Source organism: Aspergillus novofumigatus (assembly GCF_002847465.1).
Source record: "Aspergillus novofumigatus IBT 16806 chromosome Unknown P174scaffold_5, whole genome shotgun sequence".
Taxonomy (NCBI): domain Eukaryota; kingdom Fungi; phylum Ascomycota; class Eurotiomycetes; order Eurotiales; family Aspergillaceae; genus Aspergillus; species Aspergillus novofumigatus.
In genome coordinates, this window is record NW_020194278.1 from 791,821 (window position 1) to 804,650 (window position 12,830).

A 12,830-nucleotide genomic window follows, 5' to 3' on the forward strand; every position below is an offset into this window, starting at 1 on the left:
ATTCGATGTATCTTTCTGGGTCTATAATTCATAGGAAGCTGATAGTAAAATGTTCGCCAGTGTCTGGATAGATATGGGATGAATCGCAGGTTTAGTACTCAGATGTACTATGCATGGCTACATACTTCCACCAAATATATCCACAGATATCACCGATTCCCATTAACAGTTCTTTCAACACGCTTTAGCTGCCAGAGTATTATTCTGTCGGTAAGCAGCACTTGATACAAATGACAGATGATTGCCAGTTGAAGGCGATTCGAGTACAATTGACTTGGTGAAGACAGAGTAGACTACATAGTGATCTGACCACAAACAGGAACTCTCTTTTGAAAGGCCATCGTCGAGGTGGCACCACATGAATCTTATGCAGTAGACGCAGTCTCAAGCCTCAAGTAATTAATTGATCATTGCATGGATCGCGCTCAACTTCATGAAGAGAGCAAGAAGATTGCTATACATGTTTCTGCCTGAGGCATAAATCCTATCTTAGCCTGATAACAAGTAATGGACGCATTTATTGTTCTCCAACTTTCTCATGCGCCCTTACTGAGCAATCCACTGCAATTGACCCCGCTATCATTATCAGACCAGTCGCGCATATATACTGGCCGTTCTCTTGCCACTCGCGAGTGTCAATTCCTAACAGCACGAACCACAGCCCTTCGGGGCATGCATGTGGGTTTCCACTGCTCTCCGCAGTCGCACGCCTTTCTGCCAGCAACTCCATCGCAGCAATAGCGAGCGATGGCTCCTCCACCACGACGGAATCTCCTGCCAAAGGAGCGATTCGCATTCGCGTTCGGCAGCCTCAAGACTCAAAGCTATCATGACCCCATTGCAAGGGGTCCCGGGTCCCACACGTGCGTCTTGTCTTGATCTTCGTCCACTTGGTGACCTCACGTTCAGAAACTCCCAGCTGACCGCGGCTGCTGCTTCTCTGCCACAGTATCCGCACGATAGCGTGGAATCCCACCGGGCAGCTCATCGCTACAGGCTCGGCCGATCGAACCCTTCGCATCTGGAACCCCGAGCGCCCAGCAGTCAAATACTCGACCGAGCTGCGCGGCCATTCCGCGGGCATCGAGAAAGTGTTGTTCAACCCGGTGAAAGACTCGGAGCTGGCGAGTTGCTCGACGGATGGTACCGTCAGGTTCTGGGATGTGCGGTCGAAGACTTGTGTAAGCCGTCTCGATGTCGGCGGAGAGGCATTCACAATGTCCTGGTCGGCGGACGGGAGAGTCCTTATGGTGGGAAGAAAGGTGTGTTGAAAGAACCACATGTTACACTTGGGACTTCAGAGTTCATCAATGCGAAGCCGACGCATGAGCCACGAGAATCGACGTATGCGAAACGAGACTGACTATTTTTCCGGATCCCAGGACGACACCCTGATCCCCATTTCGATAGGATCGCCCTCTTCATCATATATTCTGACTGACGGCGTCACCAACCACCCCCCTACATCACCGAATTCAAAAGAAGGAACGACAGCCTACACCGCACTAGAATCCCATCCACAGCCCGTACAGACCAACGCAACGACCTTCTCCCACCACATCCCTACGCCCGCCTCTCCCGACTTGCATCTCTTCGCCACGACAGGCGAAGGCACCGTCAAAATCATGTCGTACCCGTCCTTCGACATCCTCCACACCCTTCACGCACACACATCCGCATGCCTCTCTATAGCCCTCGCGCCTACAGGCCGGTACCTCGCCGTCGGCGGCAGCGACGCCCTGATCTCGCTCTGGGATACAACGGACTGGATCTGCCGGCGCACAGTCTCGAGTAACAATGGGGGTGCCATCCGCGGCGTAAGCTGGAGCTTCGATGGGCGTTTCGTCTGCGGCGCCTGCGACGAGGTAGGCTGCGGCGGGAACGGCCTGGAGATCTTCCATGCCGAAACAGGGGAGAGCGTCTACACAGTTCCTACGGGCGGCAGCAGTGCTTCTGGTATACCGACTGTTGCGTGGCATCCCTCGCGTTACTGGCTTGCGTACTCGACAACGGCTGACGGGCCTGGAAGCGCTGGTGCCGGAGGACTGAAGATCGTCGGTGCGGCTGGTGGAAGTTTATGAGCCTTGTTAGTCGTACTGTAGCATGTACTAGGCTAAGAAGACCTATTTGTTGGCGAACCTGAACCAGAAGATGGTATGGGATATTTTTGATATTTTTGCTCGTGGGATGTGTTGCATTGAGGCTATTTCCAACTATTGAATCTGGTATGTGCTGATAGAGCATTATACAAAAAATCACGATACTTCCTCCATGGACGTTATCATGTTACATTACGGAAAAATCTCCACATAGTCGTATACACCGAAACTCCAAACTTCAAGGCCATTGAACAAATCGCGACTTGGCCGTTATCAGACACCCGCCCAGCGTAAAGGGTATCACGTACATCCAGCAGATGAGCTAAAACACCCAATCAATTTCCAAACCCTGCTTTTTTGAGAAGCTTGCAGGTTGCCTCAATAATGTTGGCCTTCGAAGGCCGCCTTCTCGGCTTAGCCCTGGTTTCGCCAGGCGTCCCAGTTATTGGAATTGAGGAGTTCTGCCCACTGGGTCTCACTGAGAGACCCCATTGTCGCGGGTGTCATATTAGTATTTTCTCCGTTGGATGATTGCGTAGCGGCAATATCCCATGATGGAGGAATGGGGAATGGTGGATCTGGAACAGTAGTATCGAGAGATGACATGGCGTCGGTCGAAAAGATATTATCATTGTACGTAAACCCGTCAAATTGCCCGGTATTCGCGGAGCCCGATGGCACGTGCACCGACTCACTGTTACCGAGCGTATGGCTGGGTGTTTGATTCGAGAGACTGAGGGGCGAATGTTGCCGTACCTTTGGCGATGATGTGCTACTAGGACCGACGTAAGATGTATTTGAAGACGATTTCACGGCTGACGACGTTGAGCCTTCTGATATCGGATTTCCATTGTCATCGAAACCCGGCGAAAGGTCCATATCCGTCCCTGAGCCTACCGTCTCAGGCCCGGAACTGAGATTATATGATAGCTCAACGAAAGATTGCGAAACTCCAGCCCTTGATGCACCTCCAGAGTTCTGGCCCTGCGCTGGTGTTCGCCTTTGGCGATTTGGAAGTGAAGCAGAGGGATGGAACTCGTTGTGCGTAGGCATCATGGACGTGCATTTTCCGTTCACAAAACCAGGAACCTAAGACAAGGTAACGTTAGCAATTGCAGTTTGACATTGTCCATTGAAAATATGATGTGCGGCCTTACCCTTTCTGGCAGCACTTCACCCATTGGACGCCGTATATCGCGGAACGCTGTTCCCTCGATGTCAACGTCCAGCTGTACAAGAAACGACTCCGTCATGGGATTCTTGTTCTTCAAAGCATCAAGAGCTGAGAAGAAAAACTGCAAGGATGAGCGAGCAGCCGAGTCATCGGGCCGCGACTGCAGATACTGCACGAAGACCCGGGCGGCGATGTACACACAGAAAGACATGAAGGGATTCATCTATGGCAAATTAGCGCGGTGGCCGCTCAACGAAAAGTGGAAGGACGAACAAGAGTCAGATCTGTATGACTGATCATTTTCATGATGTTCGAAATTTGGTCCGCCGCAACAATACACCTCCGCTTGCTCTCGGTGATGATCTGATCGGGCATCTTGTTCTTCTCGGCTTTGAAAATGGCAGCTTGGTGTAAACAAATAGTCGACGTCTGCATGGCCATGTTGCAGAAGACTACATTCGGGTCGGCTATTCCAGCTGGAAGCCGCAGATGGCTGGGCATTGTCAACGCGAAATGGAGTAAAATATTGTCAAGACATCTGTGCCTTTTCCAATACTCGCCATTTAAATCGTGGTCGTTATCTTGCGGATCAGGGCGATAGAGATGGGCAAGATTGCGACCGAACATGCCTGACAGCAGGACAACACTTGCGAGAGATGACAGAGTCGCGATTCCTTCCCCTCGCATAACGCTGCTGAGACGTAGAGTACGCTCGGGCTTACTCTTAACAAATGACACTTCACTGGCGGGTAGATTTGTCATGATCTATCGCGACGGTCAGTAACTGCTGTCAATCAGGCTGTAGCATGTTAGGGGCCCGGGAAAACAGGGTACAAGACTGACATCTCTTTCGTCAATAATGACAGGCCATCCGGTTCCAACACTAGCGTAGCGATCAATGCAGAATGCCAGCCAGAAGGTTCTCCGTCGCTCTTCCTTTTCCGTCCAGTCTCTGGCTGGTGGTAACGATTGCTTCACTTCGGGAGCCAAACCGTCTAGCCGATTCAGGCCCATCATGAGCGCCAGTCGTGTAGCTTTGCCGCTACTGAGCCACGCTCGCGGGAAATACATCATTTTGAACTCGTATGTGCTGATCAGGAGCCAAGTTTGGCAGTGTGCCAGAGTAACAATGCTCTCCCCGAAGCCTTTCATTTCATCCAATTCAGCGTATTTCCGCGCCCGCTGATAGAAAAGAGCATGCAGGTTTGAGTATTTATCGCTGACAGAGGCCGCATGACACCAGGTCATATACTGTAGACACACAGCGGGTCGTATGTTGTAGGCTAAGTTCATGGCTGCTAGATGTCTCGGACGATGCAAGATGGGTAACGAAGGATGGACTTTGTCGAAATAAATTTGGTTCCTGTCAACTCATGAGATATTGATATAGAAATGCGAGAAATGATATAGGCGTACAATTCATCGATAACATCCTGAGTTGGCAACGGTTCCTCGAGTCCCAGACCCAACATATCCCAACCAAAGTTACCCCCAGCATTGAGTCCTGACGGTAGGTATGCCTGAGATAAAGGCTGATGCTCAACTATTAGCTGTGGAGGTGACAGAGAGGTGCTGAGATCGGTTGCGAGTAAGGGAACGTCCGGTAAGCTCGTCATGTCATTTTCATTCGACGCTGGAATATGGTTATGACTTTCTTGAGTCTGGGCTGTACTCGGCTCTTGGGTTCTTAGCAGATTTTCGACCTGGGCTTCACAGGGCCTAAAATTAGCAATATGCAAGGTGCAGAGTCTCCTGTTCAGAGACAACGCCGAAAGGAAAAGATATCACGTACCAAGCCGAGCTTCCAGCTGCTTCACATAACCCCGCTTTGGACCACTCTTTTTGCGAATCTCATCGTAAGCACATTCATGACCTAGTCGAGAGCAAGTCCCACAGCTCGGTCTCTTTCCATCGCATCTCAGCTTCCGTCGCCGACATACAACACATGCGATGCGCTTGGTACGAGGAAGATGGATGTTATCCGCGTCGCCATGGCCGGTGGATGCTGATGGTGCGTCAGGATTTGTCGGTGTAGGCCGTAACTGAGAGGAAGAAGAGGTAACGCTTAAGAAATTCTCGCCGAAGAGATCTGCCATGGCCTGGTAGTAGAGCAGAGGTTGGTAGAAAACGTATCGCTAAAGGTAAGCCGCTGGCTCTCGGGACTATGCGACTCGACAAGGGCGCAAGAACGGAGGTTTCACGACCTCAATGACGAAGTACGAAAAGACATACCAATGCAGCATTGGAAAGCATAAAAGTGAGTTGAAGAAGAAGAATAATCAGGAGAGAAGTGTCATGCTCAGGTCGGGAACAGGCAGTAGGAAGATTCGTTGACGTTGATCATTTTAGGTTGGTGACGGGGCTGACAGCGCCACGATTCCCCAATCTGGAACTGCTGATCACCCCGCGTCCTCGAAAAAGCCAGCCTCAAGCACTTGCAATGGTCTTCGTTATTAGCCTAAATGGAATACGGGCCATATCGAATTGAGTCTCTTTTTGGAGTCTAGGTACGACAAGCTGTCCCTGAGAGTGGTGGTCTCGTTATCAGCAGAAGCCACCGTCAGGCATCTGAATGGTGTGATCTACGTCGGTCTTGGGTTGAAAGTTCTCTGAACATGCTGTTCGATAAGACAAGTGGGATCTCAAGAGGCAGCCTTTTTTGCCCCTGGTGATCAAGTGTATCTCGACCGTAGACCAGATAGCCATGGCAAACGCATGGGTATACAATCTATCAACCATACAGAGAAGGAATAATCACAAGAATTTTGAAAGATATCGAAGACAGCATGCCTGGCGCCAAAATCGAGTCAAAATATGATACAGTGCGAGCGGAGGACCCATCCTCTGCACATGAGAATAATCGAGGAATACAATGAGGAACTGAAGGAAGTAAGGACATGTCACAATGCTAGATCTGTGACAGACAGCCTTTGCCATATGTTTCCCCAGTGGAAATATGGCTAAACAGTCCTCCGGTGAAATAAAGACGGGGAGAAACGACGACGATCACAGAAAGGGAAGCTCAGTTGTAGCCTCTGCGACGCTTGCCCTGGTTGCGGACTCTTGGGACCACCACAGCCTTGTTGATCTTCCACTTGGGCCGGGTTTTGTAGCCGGATTTGGCCTGGACAAGGTGTCAGTAAATAAATGATCATAAAAGCATTTGTCCCGTGATTTCGCAAGTACATACCGGTAGACCCCAAGGACTCTTTGGATCGACGTTACCCTTCGACTTACCACGTCCACCACCGTGAGGGTGATCGGCAGCGTTCATGGCGAGACCACGGACTGTGGGACGGATATTCAACCAGCGTGACCGACCCGCCTTACCGAGCTGCCGATACTGATGGTTAGGATTGCTGGCCACTCCAACCGTTGCGCAGCAGTCCTTGTGAATAAGTCGAACTTCACCACTTTGGAGACGAATGGTGACATGTTGAGCAATACGTTCTTGCTTCTGCTTCTCCCGTTGGGAGAGGGGCTTCTGGACTTCCGTTCCATCTTCCTGGGTTTCGACTTCGTTGGCCCGGGTTTTAGTATCGCTGCCCTTCGAGATGACAGTTGCGTAGGTGCCCGCGCTCCGGCACAGCTGACCTCCCTTGCCGGGACGAAGTCCGACGTTGAATATCAAAGTACCTACGGGGATCATGTGCAAGGGCAAGCAATTTCCTCTCCAAGCGGTCCTGGCAGCGAGAACACCTGGATCAACGGTACCTCCCATACTCTTCCAAAGATCCTCCGGAATACCAGACATATAACTCTGAACAACGTCGCCAGCTCTCATACCTTCCGCAGCCAGAATGTAGCTCAGCTTCTGGGTTTCTTGGCTGCGCACAAGCGCGATATGGGCACTTCGGCCAGGGTCGTGTTCAATGCGCTCTACCAGATGCGGCCCGGGAGCAGTTCGTGCAAAGTCAACAATTCGAATGCGGCGTTTGTGACCACCACCACGGTGCCGAACGGTGACCCTACCCGTGTTGTTTCGACCACCCTTGCCCTGGCCTCGTTTGGGGAATGTCAACTTGTGCACCGGTCGTCCCTTCCACAGATGGTCATTGACTGGCCTTCGCAAATGTCTGATACCGGGAGTCCGTGGCTTGTACTTTCGCAGGAGAACGCCAGCATCATCACGGGTCGGTGGAGGGGCAAAGGCGATGCTTGGATCGAAGGTGGAGCTGGATGAGTCTTCAACTGGGGGCTTCTCTTGCTCGTGGATAACTGTTGCATATGCTCGTGATGACACTGAAGACAGGCATCTGAAGGGTAGGCGAAGACCCGTCAGGGCGAATCGAGGTTGAAGCATGATGTTCAGTTGTATTTCGATTGATCGGAAATATTCCAAGCGCTGCCGGAGCTGCGAGATTCGGACTGCGCGATTTGAGGAGCAAGTAGGCAATCAATGGTGAAGCATACCCCCTCAATGCTAAACGATACAACCAGAGACAAGATCCAGACACCCTCAAAACCAATGACAACACTCCTTCGCTAATGGGAGTGTCGTCGTGATCTGCTTGTGCTCCGGAAAATGTCTTCGACTATCCGGTGCGGATGTGGCTCGCGAGAGATCACCTGACTTACCGCACGGCCACCCCTAGTCAATTGTGGCACAGCACTGAGATCACGGGACTGCGCCACACGGGAACACGTCGAATGGAAGGTTCAAAGGTACAGCCGGTTGCTGGGCAACAATATATTGTTTTGGTGGCCAGACGCGCGCTGCATCACGGCTGATGCCCGCGATGGCGTCTGTTCTGACTTCCTGCCTGGGGACAAACTTTCAGGCATCGATACTCGTTTGACAGAAAGCCTCCACCACTGTAAATAATCGTTCTGTCGATGACGATATCTATACGGAGATTTCCGTACCTTGCTTTCCTTAGTTTCCTTCTGGTTACCTTCAATGCATCCTAACATGTAGAGAGCAGTCACTATATGGATCTAATGGAAGTAGCTAACTATTTGAGAAGAGATATTGAATATGCCTCATAAATTAGAGCACTTTCAGGAATAATAATTGGACAGTCGAACTGGTAGCCCTGTAGTAGGTACCTGAGATCTCGATGCCTCTTCTGGTCCATCCAGTGAAGATCCATACAATACCTATTACCTTACCACCTGGGAGACTTCCTTTTATTACCGTCACCACCCCTTTCCGTCCATCTTTACTTTGGCTCTTTTGCGGTGTCTCATGAGGTGTCTTGTATTTCTCCTTTATCAAACGCCATTCTTCGCTCATCAATTATATTAATTGAGCCAAGTATCTCATATTTGATACTTCATACGGGGTTTATCAAGATCAACTCTTCTATCTTCCACGCGGTGTCGACATCATACAACCGGGTGGTTGTGCTGTGGGGCAGCTTTGCCAGCGTAGTTTGTTTCCACGCTAAGCGTAGGGCCAAACATCGCCTTTGCCCTGTCAACTTTACCAACCTTCTTTACACCACCCCAGCAGTACTGCTTCTTCAAGACAGCGGAAAGCACCTCAAAAACACGCAATCACTAGTTCTTCGCGTGTCGTCTCTAGCCATCGAGACATTTTATGAAAATCTGCTCGCCGACACGAAGTTCTGGTTGTTTTGCGCGCCCGGATAGGACGTGATTTGAGACCTCAAAAGGTTCTGTCAACAACATCATTGGAGCCATATATGCGATTATTTTTGCGACTCTGCAACAAAATTCCCTTCCTCTAACTAGGAATTCTCCTTCAAGTTGAATTGCTGGTCATTGAACGTATTTCCACGCGTGGTACGTGCAACCTGCACCTTGGCTCTCAGGTATTCCATCCCCACCGGGGTGATCTCCTGGAATGCTGACTGGAGAGCTTCTGCAGGTCGACAATAGCTACAGTATATCTCCTTTATTTTTCCTTCGCTTTCCTACGTACATCTTCTCTCTGTTTTCCTCAGCATCATGCCTCCGGTAAGTTCTACCCATGAGAGACACGCGTAATGTTTCTACCGATCATGTTTCGAAAGCCATTGTGCTCTTTGGTTTGATGATTTGCAATTGTATTCTGATTGACCTTGTACAGGCCCGAGGTCTTCGTACACGAGGTACAATGAACGAAAATGATGAGAACGGGCCGTCGACGCGTCTGACACGAGCAAAGGCCGCTGCTCTGTCTGCAGGAGATATTCCAACAACCACCGCGGCTGCTAAAAAGCCCCTTCAGACCAAGAAGGCCGCCACCAACTCGACGACTACGGGAACACAAAGAAGACGCGCTGCCCTCGGAGACGTCAGCAATGTTACAAAAACGGAAAATGGTGAGGCCAAGGAAACGAAGAAAGCCGCGTCTGGCAAGGTCGGCTTGACGTCGAAAGCTACCCTGCAGACCGGCGGTGTTCAAAAGCTGAGCCGAAACAACTCATCACGTACGGCCTTGGGCGCCAAAGATAACAACGCGAAGAAGGAGAAGCCTGCGGTTGAAGGAAAGCGTCCTGGAAGTGGTTCTGGTATCGGCAGCACACAAATGAAACGGACGTCCAGCCAGAAATCGGTACAGGAGAAATCCCTGCAGACCGACGAACCGCCGCGCAAGAAGGTCGAAGTTGAGAAGAAGATCACCGAGAAGAAGGCAACCGTGGAGAAGGTTTCCTCAGCGAAAGAAGATGCTGTGATTGCCGCTGAGCCTGAAGTCGCCAAGAAGCCTGAGGACGTAGTCGACGACCTGGACACTGAAGATTTGGACGATCCTCTGATGGCCGCTGAATACGTGGTGGAGATCTTTGACTACCTGAGAGACCTGGAGTTGGAGACATTACCCAATCCTCGCTACATTGAGCACCAACCCGACCTCGAGTGGAAGATGCGTGGCATTCTTGTCGACTGGCTGATTGAAGTTCACACACGCTTCCGTCTCCTCCCCGAGACGCTTTTTCTCGCTGTGAACATCATCGACCGTTTCCTTTCCGCTGAAGTCGTCGCACTTGATCGCCTTCAATTGGTCGGAGTTGCCGCCATGTTCATTGCTTCCAAATATGAGGAAGTTCTTTCACCCCATGTGGCCAACTTCAGTCACGTTGCAGACGAAACATTCACAGACAAGGAGATTCTTGATGCCGAACGCCACATCCTAGCCACTCTCGAGTACAACATGAGCTATCCCAACCCCATGAACTTCCTCCGTCGTATTTCAAAGGCAGACAATTATGACATTCAGACTCGTACCCTCGGCAAGTACCTCATGGAAATCAGTCTTTTGGATCATCGCTTCATGTGCTATCCTCAAAGCCACGTCGCCGCAGCCGCAATGTATCTTGCTCGGTTGATCCTGGAACGTGGGGCTTGGGTAAGGACCTTCGCAGTTGCGAGGCAGAGTGACTTGTAAAGCTAACTCAAAGTAGGACGCCACCCTAGCGCACTATGCTGGCTATACCGAGGAAGAGATCGACCCTGTCTTCCGATTGATGATCGACTACCTTCACCGTCCTGTATGTCACGAAGCGTTCTTCAAGAAATACGCAAGCAAGAAGTTCCTCAAGGGTAAGCTCTCTAGTATCATGCCGTCGGAATTCAACAGCAGCTAACCAGTCTGTCTAGCCTCCATCCTTACCCGGCAGTGGGCCAAGAAATACCATCAAATGTACATTGATAGCGCACTCACGGAACCGTACAACTTCATCAAAGAAAGTGAATAGGCGCGCATCGATGTTGTGCTAGCATGCTGATCATGGCCACGATATGCCACATATCTCCGTGTTAGAGCAACGGATTCAATTCGAGTTATATGTCGGCATTTGTTTGTTTGTGATGGTAAAAGGGCACCTCTTGCATACGGTTATGACGGTATTTCTGTTTTCCAGTTTGCGTACGTTGGCATTATCCGCTTCTCTCGGGGTGTCTGGCGCATCGTCTGTTTAAGTTCTTTCAGCTCTTTTTGGTTTCGGCACTGTCTTCGGAGTTGTTTCGCACAAGCTTTGATTGATACCTTCTACACATTCTTCTTGCCCGGCTACGGGTATCACAACTGTTGAAAGCTTCAGGGTTGGAAATGTACTTCCATTTGACTTAATTTTTGGTTCGATCACCTTACTGGCCTTCCGTATGCGCCGAGTGTCCGTCGTACGCAGCTAACTTCACGAATCAATGACGCTCCACATGCTGCTGTAGGCTAAAGGTGAGGATTCGGAGTGTCAAAGTTCTGTTGAAGATGTACGGATCCAGCAAGAAGCGCAGCTATAAGTAGAAATTAAAGTATAATGTAAATTCGAACAATTCTGCATTTCTTTGCCTTAGTAAGTTTTTACCTAAATTCCTGAGTACCTCTCACAACTAGATGTCCAAAACGTGGTAGAGCAACACCACAAATCAGTATAGAATGGTAGGCGGGTGTGAAGATTTAAGCCGAGGTCCCCAGTGAGGAGTATCACTCTCGTCCCGGCCAGTTTGATTTCATCAGGTCAGAGGCACAACTCATCCAAAACGATTGAAGAGTTGAAGTCACAATCTTCCTGATAAATTGGCTGAGAGTATATAGCTTTTATGCCTGTAGAGATACCCTGCTTTGAGGTCAATCGTCCCCTCAATGCACCCCGGCAGATGAATCTCTGCTCCAGACTACCAAGCGCTTGCTACCATACTTATTGATGTTCTCTTCAACAGAGACCCAGTCTAAGCTCTATTGAGACAGAATAACAAGATGACTGTACCGTCATCATCAGTGTCATGCCCCTTCTGCCGCATCGCAGCAGCATATCCTCCCATCCCACCATCGACATTTCATCCTCAGCAGAAACAGGATGGCGCACAAGAATCGGCTATCATCCCCACAGATACGACGCAAGAAACGCACGCGCACCTTGTACTCTCGACTCCATATATCCTGGCCTTTTTGGACATCATGCCATTGACAAGGGGCCATGTTCTCGTCGTCACGAGAGATCACTACGAGAAGTTGAAAGACATGGGCGTGGAAGTCAGCAGAGAGGTCAGTATACCCTCTATCTCCCTCCTATCAGACTACATGACAAGCAAATACTAAATACGGCACGCGCAGATCGGCCAGTGGCTCCCTATCATCTCGCGGGTCGTGATGAGAACTGTCTTTGGCACGGAGGCAGAATCAGACTGGAGTTGGAATGTGGTGCAGAATAATGGTATGTTATCTGTCCACTTTTGCTGGTTAAAATCTTGCTCATGCATTGAACAGGCATAAGGGCCGCACAGCAGGTTCCCCATGTGCATTTCCATGTCATTCCCAGGCCGCCGCTGGATCCTGCGCCTACTGCAGCCAAAATGAGTTTCGTCATGTTTGGGCGGGGGCAGAGGGATGAACTGGATGACGAGGAGGGAGAGACGTTGGCCAAGGCGTTGAGAGAGGAGCTGGCGAAGGAAGTTCGCCGAGTGGAAGAGAGGGAAGGCGTTGATTTGAATGTGACGGCTACGGATGTGCGGTATCAGAGGATGAAGGGGAAGCTGTGAGATTGCAGCCTTGTGCTGCTCTTCGTTATATGTGTGTTGATGTATGATACCTACGTCGCGTTCTATCTTTTGATGCTCTCAAACAGGACTTCAAGTGGCTCCCATATGAGGGCGTATTATAAACCATTAGG

The 12,830-nt window shown here is 50.3% G+C and overlaps 5 protein-coding genes across 5 annotated transcripts; 3 read left to right on the forward strand and 2 right to left on the reverse strand.

The window, feature by feature from the left end:
* Nucleotides 1–422: 422 nt before the first annotated feature.
* Nucleotides 423–2,225, forward strand: P174DRAFT_442419 (WD repeat-containing protein). The gene is made up of 3 exons (XM_024827569.1): nucleotides 423–863; nucleotides 950–1,262; nucleotides 1,383–2,225. Exons 1-3 carry the CDS (start codon nucleotides 748–750, stop codon nucleotides 2,079–2,081), a joined length of 1,128 nt encoding a protein of 375 aa, XP_024681163.1. The 5' UTR covers nucleotides 423–747; the 3' UTR covers nucleotides 2,082–2,225.
* P174DRAFT_442421 (putative C6 transcription factor Prf) lies at nucleotides 2,178–5,596 on the reverse strand. Its single transcript, XM_024827570.1, has 6 exons — nucleotides 5,066–5,596; nucleotides 4,690–4,981; nucleotides 4,117–4,636; nucleotides 3,547–4,038; nucleotides 3,257–3,496; nucleotides 2,178–3,188 (listed from the first exon to the last, which is right to left on the reverse strand). Exons 1-6 carry the CDS (start codon nucleotides 5,367–5,369, stop codon nucleotides 2,514–2,516), a joined length of 2,523 nt encoding a protein of 840 aa, XP_024681164.1. The 5' UTR covers nucleotides 5,370–5,596; the 3' UTR covers nucleotides 2,178–2,513.
* A 272-nt stretch (nucleotides 5,597–5,868) lies between these two features.
* On the reverse strand, nucleotides 5,869–7,778 carry P174DRAFT_504696 (mitochondrial 54S ribosomal protein uL2m). Its single transcript, XM_024831217.1, has 2 exons — nucleotides 6,464–7,778; nucleotides 5,869–6,397 (listed from the first exon to the last, which is right to left on the reverse strand). The coding sequence occupies exons 1-2, from the start codon at nucleotides 7,574–7,576 to the stop codon at nucleotides 6,296–6,298; spliced, it is 1,215 nt and encodes a 404-aa protein (XP_024681165.1). The 5' UTR covers nucleotides 7,577–7,778; the 3' UTR covers nucleotides 5,869–6,295.
* Nucleotides 7,779–9,027: 1,249 nt separating this feature from the next.
* P174DRAFT_203750 (B-type cyclin nimE) lies at nucleotides 9,028–11,164 on the forward strand. The gene is made up of 4 exons (XM_024821327.1): nucleotides 9,028–9,195; nucleotides 9,308–10,567; nucleotides 10,623–10,761; nucleotides 10,819–11,164. Exons 1-4 carry the CDS (start codon nucleotides 9,187–9,189, stop codon nucleotides 10,914–10,916), a joined length of 1,506 nt encoding a protein of 501 aa, XP_024681166.1. The 5' UTR covers nucleotides 9,028–9,186; the 3' UTR covers nucleotides 10,917–11,164.
* A 513-nt stretch (nucleotides 11,165–11,677) lies between these two features.
* Nucleotides 11,678–12,771, forward strand: P174DRAFT_504698 (HIT family protein). The gene is made up of 3 exons (XM_024831218.1): nucleotides 11,678–12,205; nucleotides 12,275–12,374; nucleotides 12,428–12,771. The coding sequence occupies exons 1-3, from the start codon at nucleotides 11,918–11,920 to the stop codon at nucleotides 12,697–12,699; spliced, it is 660 nt and encodes a 219-aa protein (XP_024681167.1). The 5' UTR covers nucleotides 11,678–11,917; the 3' UTR covers nucleotides 12,700–12,771.
* Nucleotides 12,772–12,830: the final 59 nt, after the last annotated feature.